This window comes from Coregonus clupeaformis, chromosome 19 (assembly GCF_020615455.1).
Source record: "Coregonus clupeaformis isolate EN_2021a chromosome 19, ASM2061545v1, whole genome shotgun sequence".
NCBI lineage: Eukaryota > Metazoa > Chordata > Actinopteri > Salmoniformes > Salmonidae > Coregonus > Coregonus clupeaformis.
In genome coordinates, this window is record NC_059210.1 from 52,884,634 (window position 1) to 52,903,992 (window position 19,359).

General features: G+C 41.7%; 1 protein-coding gene and 1 long non-coding RNA gene across 3 annotated transcripts in view; one reads left to right on the plus strand and one right to left on the minus strand.

Annotated features, from left to right (window-relative positions):
* Window positions 1-1,627: 1,627 nt before the first annotated feature.
* LOC121532255 (vesicular glutamate transporter 3) overlaps window positions 1,628-19,359 on the minus strand; it is a 35,036-nt gene continuing 17,304 nt past the window's right edge. Inside the window, exons 2-12 of the mRNA XM_041838091.1 lie at window positions 17,947-18,205; window positions 14,748-14,866; window positions 13,431-13,545; window positions 13,097-13,184; window positions 10,883-10,969; window positions 8,262-8,404; window positions 4,887-5,036; window positions 4,035-4,167; window positions 3,565-3,675; window positions 2,438-2,565; window positions 1,628-2,140 (exon numbers count right to left, since the gene is read on the minus strand). Of these exons, the coding sequence (XP_041694025.1) occupies window positions 1,799-2,140; window positions 2,438-2,565; window positions 3,565-3,675; window positions 4,035-4,167; window positions 4,887-5,036; window positions 8,262-8,404; window positions 10,883-10,969; window positions 13,097-13,184; window positions 13,431-13,545; window positions 14,748-14,866; window positions 17,947-18,205 (1,675 nt within the window). The 3' untranslated portion in view covers window positions 1,628-1,798. The remainder of the gene's footprint in view (window positions 2,141-2,437; window positions 2,566-3,564; window positions 3,676-4,034; window positions 4,168-4,886; window positions 5,037-8,261; window positions 8,405-10,882; window positions 10,970-13,096; window positions 13,185-13,430; window positions 13,546-14,747; window positions 14,867-17,946; window positions 18,206-19,359) is intronic.
* Window positions 8,727-14,803, plus strand: LOC121532256. 2 transcript variants are annotated; one of them, XR_006657070.1, is made up of 5 exons: window positions 8,727-9,341; window positions 9,488-9,675; window positions 10,888-11,027; window positions 13,102-13,172; window positions 14,716-14,803. It is a non-coding gene; the product is annotated as an uncharacterized LOC121532256 (long non-coding RNA). The 2 variants fall into 2 exon arrangements; XR_005994267.2 differs by having other exon boundaries at window positions 8,734-9,675.

The following is a 19,359-nucleotide window of genomic DNA, read 5'->3' on the forward strand; positions in this document are numbered from 1 at the left end:
CTATTGACAAAGATCAGTGGGAAAAAGTTTTGATGGACTACTTTCTGCACACGGTCAGTGTAAACCGGAATAACTTGACACAACGGGCCAAACAAGCTGTACAAACCAAATGGAAATGACACAGGACGTTTTACTTAGTTAAAAGGGTTCCAGTCTGCCGTGAAGCGTTCATCGATGTATACAGGTAAGAGTCTAGCTACATATTATATGGTAGTGAATGTTAACTTGCTGGCTCGCTAGCTAATGTTACGTTACGTGTATGATCTGTGTAGTAATATTACTCATATTTCAGAAAAACATTTGCATTGCTAGTTATAGCCTAATGTTAGCTAGCTAGCTAATATTTAACCTAGTTGGTTAGCTTTAGCTACCTGCAGATTCATACTACAGCATTTCATGCATGGTAGCTAGCTATGACAATCAGTTTGTATTGCTAGTACTATGGGTTGGGATTATGGTTCACATGTCTAAACAAAATACTCCACTTTGCCAGATGATTACATGACCCATCAAGTTAGCCAGGTGTGTCTGGGGGTGATTATGGCCACTATTGGATTTCATGAACATATGTACATGTCTAGACAAAAGTGACTGGACACTTTCTATTTTTGAAATTGCGACAAGTAACCATTTCACTGAACCGTTTACATATTCTGTATCCTGTGAATGTGACAAATAAACTTTGATTTTATTTGATATAGTGTGTGTTTACTAGAGACAGTAATGTGAAGAACAACATGACCTGCACCAAAGTCAGATTAGGATATAGGCCAAGGACTAGATAAAGTGTATTTTTACCTGGTGTTTTTCCTTATTGTAGGCTACTACTTTACTACACTACCTTATTCGCTCTGTTTAGCACATGGGCTAACATGTGAATCCTTAAAGAGATGGGTGGGGCTAAGGCTTAAGAGGGTGTGAACTATGCTGAATCGGTGTAGACAAAGAAAAGCTCTCCAGTAGGTGTACCAAAACATTCAGAGCATTTTCTCAAAAGTGGGGTTAGAAGTTGATCAACTTTCAAAACAGAATTACTTTCCCTTTGTTCCTCAACTGCAGTGCATGATATACCATTTTCTAGCTCTGACTCTCTACTTTTATCCAATGTAAAAAACACAATTTCAAATTTTGCAACATAAGACCAAATAGAGGTGGTCGGTCACAAATGACCAAACAACAACAAAAGGTCAGTTTGTGGTAAATGATAGATGGCTGCTGTAACTTCTTTTGTAACTTTTCAGAAGAATGACCACTGATGGTTCTGCCGGTCTGTGTGAATTTGACTCTTCTTCCTTCACTGGATGTTGACGTGAAGGGGAAGTCCTGCATTGCTTCTCAAGTGACTGTGACACCCTATTCCCTGTAGTAGTAGTGCACAGTGAATAGGGGGTCAATAGAGATACTGTTGTGTCCCGGTTCTCTACCCTTTTCCAGAAGTGGGCATTTGCACACTCCACGTCATGGATATAAAAGCACAGGATTGGTGTAAGCATTGACTGGAGGGAGTTTCCACCAGAGGAGACTTGTGGGAGGAGCTATAGGAGGACGAGTTCATTGTAAGGGTTGGAATGGAATAAATGGAAAGGTATCAAACACATAAACATATGGAAACCACATTTGACTTCGTTCCATTCATTACATTCCAGCCATTACACTGAGCCCATCCTCCTACAGCTCCTCCCACTAGCCTCCTCTGGTTTCAACCATTGTTAAATCTATGCGAGAAAGTGTGGAAGTGCACGCTCCAGGAACATTTTGGAGAATCAGTACAGCCAATGCCCCTGATCATTAGGGCGCATCACTGATACTGCTCCTGGTAGTTCCCATTCCCATGGTGCAAGTTCCCATCGTCCTCATCCTCCTGCATGGTGACTCCTCTGTTCTTCTTCCAGCCCTGTTTGCGACCCGATGGTTTCTCTGTGGTTCCATAGCTTTTCTTGGGTGCCATGGCAATCTCGCTGTTGAGCTCTGTCTCTTCGGCCAGCTCATCCTCGTCGATGATACCGACCTTATCATCGCTGGTGCTCTCCTGTTCTGCCCAGTCCTGCTTGTCGCCTGAGGCGAAGATAGCATAGAATATGACCCCTGTGTAGTGCACCATGGCGGCTATCACAAACACGTTCTGCCACTCCAGACGGGTCTACAGGGAGGGGGACAGACATGGGTCAGTGACCAAACTCGCACACATACTGTAACTCTTTGAAATAACATTTTATATGAGTGACAATGCTGTAAAATAAGTATGTCATAGTCTAGTTCACCAGTCATGTTACTTGTGTATATCATACGGTATCCATATTAGGAAGTCCCTTAGGGGGAGTTTTGTCTGACAACTGAGGGACTTCCTAATATGGATGCCGAAGCCTTAACCTGGCAAATTTTGCTAATCTCATTGACAGCTGTTAGAATTTATCTGTAATGTTGAATGTTACAATACCTTATGTTTAGTCAGTGCTCCAACGATAAGGGGGCACACCATTCCAGACAGTGTGCCAACGCCATTGGAGATGCCCATTAGGATACTGGCATAGCGAGGGGCAATGTCCAAGTGGTTTACATTGAACCCTGGGGATGCCGTAACAAGTACAGTACATCAGTATAAATTGTTTACCCCACTGTAGAAGCATATTTGGGTAATTGAAAAGTGCTGCATAAATCACGTGTATTATTTATTATTAGCACACACTATTGATGCTGTCTCTTAGAAATGTTGTTTTTAAAATGTCAATTTGAATTAATAAATAACCATTTAGCCAAACAGTAATGTAATGCACAAAGTCAGGAGGAAAACCCTAAATATCTGTCTTACTCTTGCTTGCCCTGCTGACAGTCTATGAAATATTCAGGGAAAGTGCCTCAGTGAAGGTACAGCAGACAGAGTATTGAATGCATACTGCATCTCATACTGAATCGGACCCTAAGGGGTAGGGTATATAAATTAATTACTGCAATGTGCTTTCAGCTGCTTTTTGCCAAACTAGTATGCAATAGAGAAATTGCTCACAGCAGAAGGTAAAGAAGGTAAACTACAACAGATAGAAAACTTCATACAACTCATCGAACTGAGGCTCATCAAACACACAGCTGTCACGCCCTGGCTCTGGGGACTCTGGTATGTTGAGCCAGGGTGTGAGTTTTCATTTGTGTTTGTTCTAGTTGTTGTATATCTATGTTGGCCAGGGTGGCTCCCAATCAGAGACGGCTGTAGCTCGTTGTCTCTGATTGGGAGTCATACTTAGGTAGCCGTTAGGCATTCATTCAGTGTGCTCTTCTGTTCCGTGTTGGTTCGTGTATGTAACCAGGGACGTCACGTTTTCGTTTTGTTGTTTTGTTCGTGTGATCATTATATAAATAAATATGTTCGCATTCAACGCTGCGCCTTGGTTCTCCTCTCTTCACGACGACCGTGACAACAGCAGTAACAGAAAGATAAAACCCCACACTCAACATTTATTCATGAGCTCAGAAACACACAAATAATTATGTTTGTAACTTGATTTGACTGAATATGGCTTTTATACATTATAAATACATCTAAAATGGTGCTGAACTGAAGCTTTATACCTGAGATGGCAAAGCCACTGAAGCCGACAGCTAGCACCAGGAAGGAGATGGCAACGCCACGTGTGTGACTGAACCCCACCACCAGCAGCAGTGTTGCCTCCATTCCAAAACCTGCATGGGTCACAGGGCACACAAAGGTCAAAGGCCACCTTACCAAATCCTGATTGGGATGCAATGCTTTACTAGCTTTATCAGACCTGATACAGTACCATAGCTGGCAAACAGAAAACATTCCTACAACTTTAGGTAACGTTCCAAGGAAGTCTCAATTTTGTTTTCAGCTAAAGTCAGCGTGATAATATTCCACAAATGTTTTTAAAATGTCAACATTAGTAGAAGGAAATGCCATAATTGTTATAAGAAATTATGGAGTCTCATGGTATCAGTGCTAGTTTTATTCCCTACCTAAGAGAAAATCATCATAGGTACAATGTAAGGGAAATGAAGTCGTTCTGTCCTGGGTACTATACCTCCGCAGTTCATGATTTTCCGGACGTTTGTAGTTGACATGATTTTACGACTGCGTAGGAAGTCGGCCAGCTGGCCACCAATGGGCACTACGATGGTCATCACCATGTGAGGCACAGCAGACAGGAGCCCCACCTGTGAGGAGGAACAAGACAACACCCATAAATGATGGTAAGAGCATCAGGTTAGAGGATGAGTTGATTATTTTAAATTGGCTGTGTAGCGCTAACGCTAAAACCAAAATGTGCACTCCTTATTCATATTATTTTCAGTATCATGCCAAACATTTCTCTAACATACTGTACTTTCTTTCATGTAAGACATAATCTATGATCCATTTGAGTCTTATGATAATTTATTCCACTTGTACTGCTCAGTTTTGTGTACAATATGTTGTCCCATTTGCTGCGCTCTTTCAACGTTTAAAGGCACCTTTTCCGTTATTTACGATCCATGATCTTGGCTGTCTAACTGATGACAGAGTCGGAGCAGGTCTCTTTGCTGATGCCGCGTTTGACTTTGAATGTGAGTTTGCATGACCTCAGCTCAGCCTATCAGAAAACCATCCGTTGCCCACTGATAAGCCAAAGGCTCATTATAGATTAGTTTAACAGAGAAATTGCGCAAAAAAAATAATCTTAACTGGCCCATGGACCGCTGGTCATGTCACCCTTTTCATTGTTTTCTTTTTATATCAAACATTTTTTTGTATGTGTGTCAATTTCGACCAGCCCATGATCCAGCCCATCTGGCATTTGCCAGAATTGCCATATGTCCAATCCGCCCCTGATTGTTGTCCCAATTGCATAGAGACTTCTTAGATCTACACCACACAGGGTGACTGTGAGACCAACCTTGCCGATGGAGAAGCCGAACACCTCCTCAAAGTAGGCTGGCTGGCTGATGAGGAGCAGATAGAAGGTCCAGCTACGGCAGAAGTTAGCCACGATGATGGCATAGACAGGCATGGAGGTGAAGAAACGGCGCCATGGAGTCTTGAATTTCTGTGGTGGGCCAGAAAGGGGGACCTGATCTCATGGCTCAATTTCATGGGTCAACCTAGGTTATGTTTCCAATTGTCAAGCTTGTCATCAATTTCAAGGGTCAACTGCACTCAAATAGGTAGCCTACTGTTGTTAAACTGGCTTATGTCTCCAGTTATGTTTTCATTTGTCAAGCTTGATAACATCTTAAATGGGTGTCATAAAACTTCTATAAGTACAGTACTTACAAGAACAGGATATTTGAAATAACATAAATCTTGTATCTATACTGAACAAGAATATAAACGCAACATGCAACAATTTCAAAGATGTTACTGAGTTATAGTTCATATAAGGAAATCAGTCAATTTAAATAAATTCATTGGGCCCTAATCTATGGATTTCACATGACTGGGAATACAGATATGTACACTACCAGTCAAAAGTTTGGACACACCTACTCATTCAAGGGTTTTTCTTTATTTTTACTATTTTTTCCATTGTAGAATAATAGTGATGACATCAAAACTATGAAATAACACATGTAGTAACCAAAAAAAGTGTTAAACAAATCAAAATATATTTTATATTTGAGATTCTTCAAATAGCCACCCTTTGCCTTGATGACAGCTTTACACACTCTTGGCATTCTCTCAACCAGCTTCATGAGATAGTCACCTGGAATGCATTTCAATTAACAGGTGTGCCTTCTTAAAAGTAAATTTGTGGAATTTCTTAATGCGTTTGAGCCAGTCAGTTGTGTTGTGACAATGTAGGGGTGGTATACAGAAGATAGCCCTGTTTGGTAAAAGACCAAGTCCATATAATGGCATGAACAGCTCAAATAAGCAAAGAGAAATGACAGTACATCATTACTTTAAGACATGAAGGTCAGTCAATACGGAACATTTCAAGAACTCTTCAAGTGCAGTCGCAAAAACCATCAAGCGATATGATGAAACGGGCTCTCATGAGGACCACCACAGGAATGGAAGACCCAGATTTACCTCTGCTGCAGAGGATAAGTTCATTAGCGTTACCAGCCTCAGAAATTGCAGCCCAAATAAATGCTTCACAGAGTTCAAGTCACAGACACATCTCAACATCAACTGTTCAGAGGGGACTATGTGAATCAGGCCTTCATGGTCGAATTGCTGCAAAGAAACCACTACTAAAGGACACCAATAAGAAGAAGAGACCTGCTTGGGCCAAAAAACCCAAGCAATGGACATTAGACCGGTTGAAATCTGTGAGACACGGTGTGGGTGAACGGATCATCTCCGCATGTGTAGTTCCCACCGTAAAGCATGGAGGAGGAGGTGTTATGGTGTGGAGGTGCTTTCCTGGTGACCCTGTCTGTGATTTATTTAGAATTCAAGGCACACTTAACCAGTATGGCTACCACAGCATTCTGCAGCGATACGCCATCACATCTGGTTTGGGCTTAGTGGGACCATCATTTGTTTTTCAACAGGACAATGACCCAACACACCTCCAGGCTGTGTAAGGGCTATTTTACCAAGAAGGAGAGTGATGGAGTGCTGCATCAGATGACCTTGCCTCCACAATTCCCCGACCTCAACCCAATTGAGATCGTTTGGGATGAGTCGGACGGCAGAGTGAAGGAAAAGCAGCCAACAAGTGCTCAGCATATGTGGGAACTCCTTCAAGACTGTTGGAAAAGTATTCCAGGTGAAGCTGGTTGAGAGAATGCCAAGAGTGTGCAAAGCTGTCATCAAGGCAAAGGGTGGCTATTTGAAGAATCTCAAATATGAAATATATTTTCATTTGTTTAACACTTTTTGGGTTACTACATGATTCCATATGTGTTATTTCATAGTTTTGATGTCTTCACTATTATTCTACAATGTAGAAAATAGTATAAAATAAAGACAAACCCTTGAATGAGTAGGTGTGTCCATACTTTTGACTGGTACTGTACATTATCTGTTTGTCACAGATACCTAAAAAAAAGGTATGGGCGTGGGTCAGAAAACCAGTCAGTACCTTGTGTGACCACCATTTGCCTCATGCAGCGCGACACATCTCCTTCTCATAGAATTTATCAGGCTGTTGATTGTGGAATGACTGTGGAATGTTGTCCCACTCCTCTTCAATGGCTGTGCGAAGTTTCTGGATATTGGCGGAAACTGGAACACGCTGTTGTACACCTCAATCCAGAGCATCCCAAACATGCTCAATGGGTGAAATGTCCGGTGAGTATGCAGGCCATGGAAGAACTGGGACATTTTCAGCTTCCAGGAATTGTGTACAGATCCTTGCGACATGGGGCATTGCATTATCATGCTGAAACATGAGGTGAATGGCACGACAATGGGCCTCATGTTCTCGTCACTGTATCTCTGTGCATTCAAATTGCCATCGCTAAAATGCAATTGTGTTCGTTGTCCATAGCTTATGCCTGCCCATACCATAACCCCACCGTTACCATGAGGCACTCTGTTCACAACATTGACATCAGCAGACCGCTCGTCCACATTCATTTTTATTTTACCTTTATTTAACTAGGCAAGTCAGTTAAGAACAAATTCTTATTTACAATGACGGCTACACCGGCCAAACCCGGACGACGCTGGGCCAATTGTGCGCCGCCCTATGGGACTCCCAATCACAGCCGGTTGTGATACAGCCTGGAATCGAACCAGGGGGTCTGTAGTGACGCCTCAAGCACTGAGATGCAGTGCCTTAGCCCGCTGCGCCACTCGGGAGCCATACACTTGATCTGCGGTTGTGAGGCCGGTTGGATGTACTGCCAAATTCTCTAAAACGATGTTGGAGGCATCTTAGGGTAGAAAAATTAACATTCAATTATCTGGCAACAGCTCTGATGCCAAATGCCAATTGCACACTCCCTCAAAACTTGAGACATCTGTGGCGTTGTGTTGTGTGACAAAACTGCACATTGTAGAGTGGCCTTTTATTGTCCCCAGCACAAGGTGCATCTGTGTAATGATCATGCTGTTTAATCAGCTTCTTGATATGCCACACCTGTCAGGTGGCTGGATTATCTTGGCAAATGAGAAATGCTCACTAACAGGGATGTAAACAAATATGTGCAAAAATTTGAGATAAATAAGCTTTTTGTGCGTATGGAACATTTCTGGGATCTTTTATTTCAGCTTATGAAACATGGGACCAACACTTTACATGTTGCGTTTATATCTTTCAGTGTATGATACTCTACACTAATGCATCTGACCGCAGCCAGAGTGAGCAGAGGCATACCTCAGTGGCGCTCAATATTTTGACACCCTCGCCAATAGTGGTCTCTATGTAGATCCTCTCCTCGTCACTTATAGTGGGGTGGGCGGCTGGGCTCCCATAGGCAAGGAGGAGCCAGAAGATGTACCATATAATCCCAAATACACCTGAATGCACAGAAATAAAAAATACAGGCTATCAGCAATGCCCATATCATCATATGGATCTAACAAAAGAGTCTGTTTTTAACAGACTTCCAGATTATTTTTCATATTGTAAGTGTTAAGCATTTATGGGCGGTTTCCTGGACACAGATTAAGCATAGTCCTGGACTAAAAAGCAAGATCAATGGAGAATTTGAATTGAAAATGCTTTTTATTCCAGGATTAAGCTTAATCTGTGTGCAGGATTTGTAAGAGATCATAGAGATGGAAAGACGGAACACCTCATTCATTGGCTCCTCTCTCCTGCTGACCTGAATGGAATTCTACGATCCCTCCTTAAAGGAATTATCCACCCCCAGAAATAGAAATCATGAAAGTCATATCAATTTGGTGAAAGCCTATGTTCTATCAGTGGGTAAAATAAAACAATTCCACATGATTTAACTTCTAAATTGTCCATCTGTAAAAATCTGGAAATCGTGTAGGAACACGTCATAGTTACATAATTCTCGTCACTGGAGATAGGGGTTAACACACTATCACATTTCATAACGCTTTTAACAATTACCTGCACTCCATATCACCAAATTAGCCAATAGATGGTATGGGCATACTAGTCTAGAACACATCCATCTGTTTATATAGTCATGACAATGCATATATTTCACATAGATGTGCTCAATCTAAACAGTGTACCAAATTATTCAACTCCGTTTCTCCTTCAAGCACTGTATGCTGTCTGTGGGAAACAGAGATATTACAGAAAGGAGGTGATAGGAATCCTGTTGGGCAATGAATGGAGAAAGTTACCACCCAACTGACTGTCAACCCATCACATTCATGTTGTCATGCTGCGTCACGCGGCTGCTAAACTAATCGTTACGCAATCCCTTCTCAAAGTCAGGCTATGAGTCGAGAAACCTGCCTATTTTCCTCGAAGGTACGTTATGTCATGATTCCAAAGCTATACGATATTACAGAGAACAAGTTAATTATCTCACATCTTGGAAAAACTTGTACACGAAATTCATGCTAAAGTTCGGTTTTTGAGCTAGCACCCAATTGATTCCCATTCACTCCTTGAAGGAGAGCTCTCCTTGTCCCAGAATCGGCCAGAATGCACCGCGCGGCCCATTGACGACGCATGGGCAATGTACACAATGGGTGTTAATACGATTCTAATGGAGTTTCCCCATCTCCTCAAAAGTATCTATGTGGGAAGGAAACATACTCTGCTCTCGCTCTGGGCAGAGACGAACTGCAAGTTGAACTCGGTGAGATAGACTCTTAAATTGATATTGCAGTTTGTTTAGCTGATTTTACAGGTAGCTAGCAACTTCACATGCTGATAATGACTTTGGTATTATTGTGTGTAGCTATGTTTTCTAGCTAGCTAACTACCTACCTAGCAAGCTAGCCAGCTCAGAGAGAGAAAGAGAGAGCTTTGCATTGTGGGTTTTGTAGTAGACTTGAGCTGCAACAGATTTCCAAAAACGATTTTCACATATTTCTACCAACCTTGTTATGACGACACAATGAAACATTTGTTCACAAAAATGTTTTCACATATTAGTGTTATTTAACACTGTTAATTATAGGAATTAGTGGTTTGGGGTGGATTATCCCTTTAACCCATAGGAAGTCCCACGCAGTTGACTACTTTAAAGTGAGAAAAGCCTTCAGTGGTGTTGCCCATGCTAAACAGGCATCGTGACAAGTGTGCCCTCTATCCATCTCTATGTAAGTGATATGGCAAACTAATTAGAACTGCGCCTTGACCTATTCTAGACCTCAATGATTTTTCATTATTCAAACAAAATGAAAGATTAATTAGGTAGCAATCCCAGACAAGAAAACATTAATTTCAGTCAATTAATCATGTGATTAGATCACAACAGAGCTAAAGAAGTTATATTGAAATGCAGCAGGCACAAAGAGTCTTATGACATTGTGAATATATCTTAATCAAATAACAGTTCAGATAAAATTGACAAAACAGATTAAGCAAAACATTAGAGAACAACCTGAGACTGGTGTAAGACTGATGATATAATGACCATGGTGCGTTGCATGTCACACAAGTGACACCTAGTGTAATACATGGACTGCTGATCAAATGGGAATCACCCACAGACTTTATCATAGTTAGGCCTGGTCTTGTGAAAGCTGTTCTGAAGTCATATACTGTAAGTAATTTCAGATTGGATAGACATTTATCAACTCAAGACACAGTTTTCCCCCTATCGCTAGTTAGATCATAGACATCTCCCTGTCTTACAAAGATCACTATCTTTGGTAGTGTCAGCCATTTAGAGTATCTGAATTTCAGTGCATGCATTTCAATGGTTTTCCCTACCCAAACTCAATAATTATGAAATCCTTGATCTGCATACCTGTATGAAAGAATTGTAAATCACAGCTATACAATTCACATGGGTTCAATTGAACAATTTGCCTTAATATTGATTTTTTAAATATTACCATAGATATAGAAGACTGAGGGCCATCCAACGAACTGAACCAGGACTCCTGCTAAAGGCATGGCAATCACAGCACCTGCATAGGAACCTGGAAACAAGGAAAAGGGAAATATGACCATGCCACTGTTGTAGTTCTGTTCTGTCTGGTGTGTAATGGGGCTCCATCTAAAGGAAACCCCAATAACATTATTAAGTAGTGATGCCAAGGTATCACAACGATCCAAACTATTAGATTATCATCAGTCTGCAGCCTCTCAGTAACTCTTCTTCAACACAAGACTACACTCTTAGAAAAAAGGGTTCCAAAAGTGTTATGTGGCTGTCCCCATTGGAGAACCCTTTTTGGTTCCAGGTAGAACTCCTTTGGGTTCCATGTAGAACCCTGTGGAAAGGGTTCTACATGGAACCCAAAAGGGTTCTATCTAGAACCAAAATTGTTCTACCTGGAACCAAAAGGGGTTCTTCAAAGGGTCCTCCTATGAGGACAGCCAAATAACAATTTTTGGTTATAGATAGATAGCACCTTTTTTTCTAAGACTGTAGAAAAGTATTCCATGTCTCATAGATCATCTTGGTAAGCGTAAAGATCATGCAACAGCAACCGTATTGGACTCAACGAATTAGGACTCATTGAAACTGTCCTTGGGAGAGGATGTTCTATTATCTGATGGCTTTATAAACACTCTCGATTTGAATAGGCCTGGGAGCATGAGTGTGCCTTTGGACAGTAGGCAATATGACACTTCATTTGGGTTGAATGGTAGAGGACCTCCTTCAGAGTGAGCAGGTGAAGCGCGTGAGGGCAATCTTTCATTCATATGTGATGTCAAGAGGGTTTGGAAGCGCTGGTTGTCATGGCACCAGTTTATTGTGAAAGATGGCTGTTTTAATGCATTTTCATGGGGAACAACAGCCGACATCTGCAAAACAAAACAACCTTCCCCATCCCTATTTTCAGCCATTTTACCACAATGCTAAACATCTCTAGACAGGGAACAATTATATATCTAGTCAATGGCTTCATTTAAAGGCCCAGTGCAGCCAAAAATGTGATTTTCTGTGTTTTATATACACTGAGTATACAAAACATGCTCTTTCCATGACATAGACTGACCAGGTGAATCCAGGTGAAAGCTATGATCCCTTATTGATGTCACTTGTTAAATCCACTTCTATCAGTGTAGATCAGTGGAGGCTGCTGAGGGGAGGATGGCTCATTATAATGGCTGGAACGGAGTAAATGGAATGGCATCAAACACATGAAAACCAATTAAGGTGCCATCAACCTCCTGTGGTGTAGATGAAGTGGAGGAGACAGGTTAAAGAAGGATTGTTAAGTCTTGAGACAATTGAGACATGGATTGTGCATGTGTGCCATTCAGAGGGTGAATGGGCAAGAACAAATATTTAAGTGCCTTTGAATGGGGTATGGTAGTAGGTGCCAGGCACACAGTGTTCCTAAGCATTCAAAATGTAACTAGTACTTTTGGGTGTCTGGGAAAATGTCTAGAGTAAAAACTACATAATTTTCATTAGGAATGTAGTGAAGTAAAAGTAAAATAGTAAAGTAAAGTACATATACCCCAAAAAACTAATTAAGTAGTACTTTAAAGTATTTTTACTTAAGTACTTTACACCACTGGAAAAGACAGCCTGAAATTTCAGCCTGTTTTGGTAGGATGGAGGTTTTTTGTTAATAGACCAATAAGAGAGTTCCAAACCTCTCTGCCAATAACAGCTAGTTTTCAGTTTTCCCTCCCCACTCAGACCACTCCCAGACAGTCCTAGCAAAATTCTTGCTTGATAAATTGCTCTTTACTAAGAATCTATTTTGGTTTATTTTTGCCATTTTAATTGAAAACCATCACAGTAAGGTATTTACTTGTTACTCAGAAATGATTTGATATTGAGATAAAAATGGATGCATTGGGCCTTTAAACTAACAGGGTTGACTGTGGTTATGGGTACAACAGAAAGGCACGCAGGGTATTTTTGAATATCCATTTGATTTACTGAATGAATTCCATTTTTGTTTTCCTGTCTTCTACCACATCTTTTCACTTGGAAGCTTTGCTATTGTGGAAAATCATCAGCACAATTTCATAAAGCTCAATTGGATGGGAAGAAAAACAATTGAATGGAAAGAAATTTGATTAACTTTATTTGACTCAAACATCGTACCTGTATTAAGCTTGTCAATTTTCATATCACTTACCACAGAATGAGGTGGTGGCCAGTCGACTTCTCTCCAGGGGAGGAGCCCATTTGGCCCACATCCCATGGCATGCAGGGTAGGTAACACCCTGTACAAGAAACGTTACATGGCATCATTATTCTGAATAATCAACCTGAGGAAAGACATACAGATATACATGTGTCCCTGTACTTTATACGTATGTACTGTATATGAGCTTGGTCAAATGATCAGTCATTATGACGACTAGTGTTGACACCTTCAATTGGGCTACATTTAGTAGATTTGGCAAGATCTTGGCTTAGATTCGACCTGAAAGTGTCAATGAAATCTGGCAACACTGAAGATGACTCACCTCCACCAAGCCTTGCAGGATGCGGACTAACATGACACAGCCGTAGTGCCTTCTGGCTGCTGAAGGGATGAACATATTCAGTATGGACGTGAGAAAAATGGCCGCCCCAAACACTCTGTGGAAACATTACATTATAGTGTGACTAGGTTGTAGACAACAATGGCGAGCAACAAATGACAAAAAAGCGTAGCATTACACGTTATTTCAATAATGCATACACAATTACATATGAGCTAAAAATACTGTAAATGTGACATAACAGCTACATAGAGCATTATAAAATCTTGATGGAACCTTGACCAAGTGTGACGTACAACAACCAAGTCAACAACAACCCACCACATACTGTCATGGTTTGTACTGCTGTAGACTTAAATGTTATAAACAGTCACAGTTGAAAACATGTGAACACCCAAGCCTACCTCCATTAACTCAAAAACCAATCATCAATGTTCCTGAACTAGTCAGTCCCTTCCAGGTCTCCCCTAGCCTCGACTCCAGCCGTTCTAGGATAATACGATGTGATCTCTGGCACTACAAGACTAGTTCTCCCCTAACCTACCCTTCTGGCAGGGGCCAGCTTAAAATGACCAATCCAACATCACAATATGACAGATCTAATATTTCTGCCTTTGAAGGACAGACAGAGATCCCACACGATTATGCTTTATCACCATTGCTCCCCCCTTTCTTCACTCCACCCCTCCCTTTTTCCAAAGCCGGGTGTAAGTGACACTTGTAATATTCCAGTGGCTGGCGTCTCAGGGAGAAATCAGAGGCAGGATCTTTCATTACTAACTCTGTCAGTGGCGTGTCCTCTTTTCCTGTGAAACTTTTATTACAGGACTGCTATCGGCCCCATCAGAGCTGCACGCTCCCCACACACACACACACACACACACACACACACCAGACAGCATTACCCCTTGCTGCTTTAACCCTTACCTAACACACACAAACACACACACACGTGCACGCATACACACACCACTTTAACCCTTACCACACACACAAACACTGCATGCCTTTTTCACTTAGGCCCCTAAAACCTTTCTGTTATAGCTCTGACTCCACACACTGACTACCAATTCCAAATACCCTATCTTTCTGTTATAAACCTCACCACACACATTGACTGACTGCCTATTTCAGACACCCAATCTCTCTGTTCCTGCCCTTAGCACAAGTATCCATTCCAAACCCACCCTAGTCACCTATTTAACCCTCTCTAGTCCACCCACAAATCAGTTATATCAAAATACCTTAAATATCCCTTTAATTTCAGGAGTGAGATCATTAGCAGTGGGAAGGCCTAACCTGTTGGCGGCCAGCTTGTTGGAGATGAAGCCTCCAGGGATCTGTGTGACGATGTAACCCCAGAAGAAGGAGCCATGGATCAGTCCCACAGTCTCTGGGTCCCAGTTGAATTGAGCTGGCTGGGGAACAGAGTAATATAATATAGGGTATTTAACTGGTTATGAGTTATTTCACATAAAAAGTGTGTGTGTGTTTGTTTGATGTTTTCTCAAGTTAAACAGCCTATTTCTTAAATCTACAGTAGAAGTCGGAAGTTTACATACACCTTAGTGAAACACATTTAAACTCAGTTTTTCACAATTCCTGACATTTAATCCTAGTAAAAATTCCCTGTTTTAGGTCAGTTAGGATCACCACTTTATTTTAAGAATGTGAAATGTCAGAATAATAGTAGAGTGATTTATTTAAGCTTTTATTTCTTTCATCACATTCCCAGTGGGTCAGAAGTTTACATACACTCAATTAGTATTTGGTAGCATTGCCTTTAAATTGTTTAACTTGGGTGAAACGTTTCGGGTAGCCTTCCACAAGCTTCCCACAATAAGTTGGGTGAATGTTGGCCCATTCCTCCTGACAGAGCTGGTGTAACTGTGTCAGGTTTGTAGGCCTCCTTGCTCTCACACACTTTTTCAGTTCTGCCCACAAATGTTCTATAGGATTGAGGTCAGGGCCTTGTGATGGCCACTCCAATACCTTGACTTTGTTGTCCTTAAGCCATTTTGTCACAACTTTGGAAGTATGCTTGGGGTCATTGTCCATTTGGAAGACCCATTTGCGACCAAGCTTTAACTTCCTGACTGATGTCTTGAGATGTTGCTTCAATATATCCACATAATTTTCCTTCCTCATGATGCCATCTATTTTGTGTAGTGCACCAGTCCCTCCTGCAGCAAAGCACCCCCGTGCTTCACGGTTGGGATGGTTTTCTTCGGCTTGCAAGCAACCCCGTTTTTCCTCCAAACATAACAATGGTCATTATGGCCAAACAGTTCTATTTTTGTTTCATCAGACCAGAGGATATTTCTCCAACAAATACGATCTTTGTCCACATGTGCAGTTGCAAACCGTAGTCTGGCTTTTTTATGGCGGTTTTTGAGCAGTGGCTTCTTCCTTGATGAGCGGCCTTTCGGGTTATGTCGAAATAGGATTTGTTTTACTGTGGATATAGATACTTTTGTACCGGCTTCCTCCAGCATCTTCACAATGTCTTTGCTGTTGTTCTGGGATTGATTTGCACTTTTCGCACCAAAGTATGTTCATCTCTAGGAGACAGAACGCTTCTCCTTCCTGAGCGGTATGACGGCTGCATGGTCCCATGGTGCTTATACTTGCGTACTTTTGTTTGTACAGATGAACGTGGTACCTTCAGGCATCTGAGAATTGCTCCCAAGGATGAACCAGACTTGAGGAGGTCTACAATTCTTTTTCTGAGGTCTTGGCTGATTTCTTTTGATTTTCCCATGATGTCAAGCAAAGAGGCACTGAGTTTAAAGGTAGGCCTTGAAATACATCCACAGGTCCACCTCCAATTGACTCAAATTATGTCAATTAGCCTATCAGAAGCTTCTAAAGTCATGACATCATTTTCTGGAATTTTCCAAGCTGTTTAAAGGCACAGTCAACTTAGTGCATGTAAACGTCTGACCCACTGGAATTGTGATACAGTGAATTATAAGTGAAATAATCTGTCTGTAAACAATTGTTGGAAAGATTACTTGTGTCATGCACAAAGTAGATGTCCTAACCGACTTGCCAAAACAATAGTTTGTTAACAAGAAATTTGTGGAGTGGTTGAAAAACAAGTTTTAATGACTCCAACCTAAGTGTATGTAAACTTCCGACTTCAACTGTATATTCAATATAATCTTACAATAATCGCTATCGTTACAATATTTCATTCCATTACCGTTTTTTGCAACATTGTAGACATAGCCACCCACTGGGCACAGATGTCAATTCAACGTCTATTCCACGTTGCTTCAATGTAATTTCATTGAAATGACGTGGAAACAATGTTGATTCAACTAGTATGTGCCCTATCTGTTTCATTATGAAGCTGCAGGTAGCCAAGCAGTTAGAGCATTGGGCCAGTAACCTAAATGTCGCTGGTTTGAATACACGAGCTGACAAGGTGCAAGATCTGTCATTGTACTCTTGAGCAAGGCACTTAACCCTAATTTGCTCCAGGGGTGCCGTACTACTATGGATGACCCTGTGAAACAAAACATTTCATTGCATCAATCCGATGTATGTGACAACAAAAAAATATATATATTGTTGCATTTATTTACCGTTTGATACTCGGAGCTGCGGTTTTTCGCTACATTCATGAGGAAGACGTTTTTTATTTCGCTCAAGAAATTGTTCCTTTCTTTTGAGTCTGTATTTCCCCGAAATGTTTGATGCCCCCCTAACAATCTGTCTTGTGTCCAGACCTTCAGTGACAAAATGTTTTAATATGTTTCAATATTTTTTACAAGATAACCATGTATGATTGGAATGTAGGAGTTTGGTGAAATGCCAATGACATTTAAAGGCAGCTGTGTGATGTGTTGCTGCATTCAAGCCTGGTTGAAGGTTATTTTCTTTTGAATATTGAAGTCTGAACTTTGTAAATAGGCTTTGGAACCACAGCTGCACCTATGAACCTATGCTGCTTCATTGCCCTTACAACTGCTATCCTACAAGGTTCCTATTTTACACACTCCATAATGCACACCCCAATCTATGGATTATTATAATGTTTTTATTTTTTACCCCTTTTTCTCCCCAATTTGTAGTTACAGTCTTGTCCCATTGCTGCAACTCCCCTACGGACTCAGGAGAGGCGAAGGTCGAAAGTCATGCGTCCTCCGAAACACGATCCTGCCAAGCTGCACTGCTTCCTGACACACTGCTCGCTTAACCAGCCACACCAATGTGTTGGAGGAAACACCGTCCAACTGGCGAACAAAGTCAGCTTGCAGGAGCCCGGCACAAGGAGTTGCTAGAGCGCGATGGGACAAGGAAATCATGGCCTGCCAAACCCTCACGACGCTGGGCCAATTGTACGCAACCTCATGGGTCTCCCGGTCACAGCCGGCTGTGATACAGCCTGGGATCGAACCAGGGTCTGTAGTGATGCCTTAGACCGCTGCACCACTCGGGAGGCCTATATGGATTATTTTTTATGTCAGTGATTTCCTTCTTTCTCTCTCACCTGGAGTACAGGTGTCCCGTTGATGTAGACTGTGTTGTTGTTGACCATCTCCACAATGGCCACCCCAAGATTGCAGCGGATGCCAAAGGAGATGCAGAAGCCCAGTCCGCTAAGAATGGCGATGATGTAGCGCTTGGGCAGGCCGCAGCAACCGCAGTCAAACAGAGGGGCACTGTGGCGAGGGGCCGCCGCCACCGGTTGCCCATCCTCCGTGAGCTCCATCTGGTCCTCCTCGTCCGCATTGGTCCCGTCAATTTTTCTGTAACACAAAACATTTGAGTTGAGACAGTTACCCAGAAAACAGTCTATGTTCCTACAAAGTTCGACAGGATGACATTGGTAAGTGTTTAATGGATGACATTGTCATACTACACTACATAGGTCTACTACAAACAAGTATGGTGTATACAAAAACTATTTGTATACCTGATACCCTTGAATGACGCTTTACATTAAATGTACTATGATATTTAAAACAGTCTTTAAAAGACAGGAAGGAGAGGAGACTCCCCGCTGCCCACATGCCGTTCTGAAAAGGTCACTGTGCATCTGATATTTGGCTCCCCCTCGCCCTCCTCCCCACTACTGTACACCTGTTCCATTACCCAGCATCCCTCTCTGCCCTCATCCCACAGCGAGCAGGAATTGCTTTCATCTGGCCCCTTCAGATCTCCACCGGAGTTCCTCTCTCTGGGAAGAAATGAATATGGGGTTCAAGGGGTCTGTTTTTTTATCATGCATTTGGTCTCCCTTGCACATACATCCATTGTTATTGAATGTTATTTCCTAAATATGTATATGTTTTCAATCCACTTCATATGGACAGCTGTTGTGATTCACAGGTGAATACGGTCAGTGTTTGAAGCGTCATCCCATCCATCACAAACGGACTGAATGTAAACAGTATCAGCCTCTTTGTGTTACATTGGTGTGGAGTTCATTTGCACAGCACAAACCCAATGGATGACAGTGTAATAGATATCCTCAACACACCTCCAGGCAGCTTACAGACAGAGTGTTTGATGGACAGGTATCCAATCTTATAAGACACCCTGAAGAAAGTCCTTATTTGCTACAATTATTATGATAAGGGACAGGTAACCGTGCCTTATAGAGAAGCTGTAGATGCTTTATTTGCTACCTTTGACCCAACCCATTGAAATGTGTGAGTGAAGCATCTTATCAACTGTCTTTAGCCGTAGTGTTTCGTGTTGTCCATTGACATAGACTGAGTCAGCTATTTTAGAATTTGCACCATACTCAGGTTCCCTAAGTAACGCATGAGAGCATAGAGCGCTAATCTTATCTGCTGCAGAACAGGTAAAGTGCACCTAAAAAGAACTGAAGTGTCAAAGCTTGCAAAGGGAGGGTATATTACTGGAAACTTTTGAAGTTTACCAGTAAACGACCAGA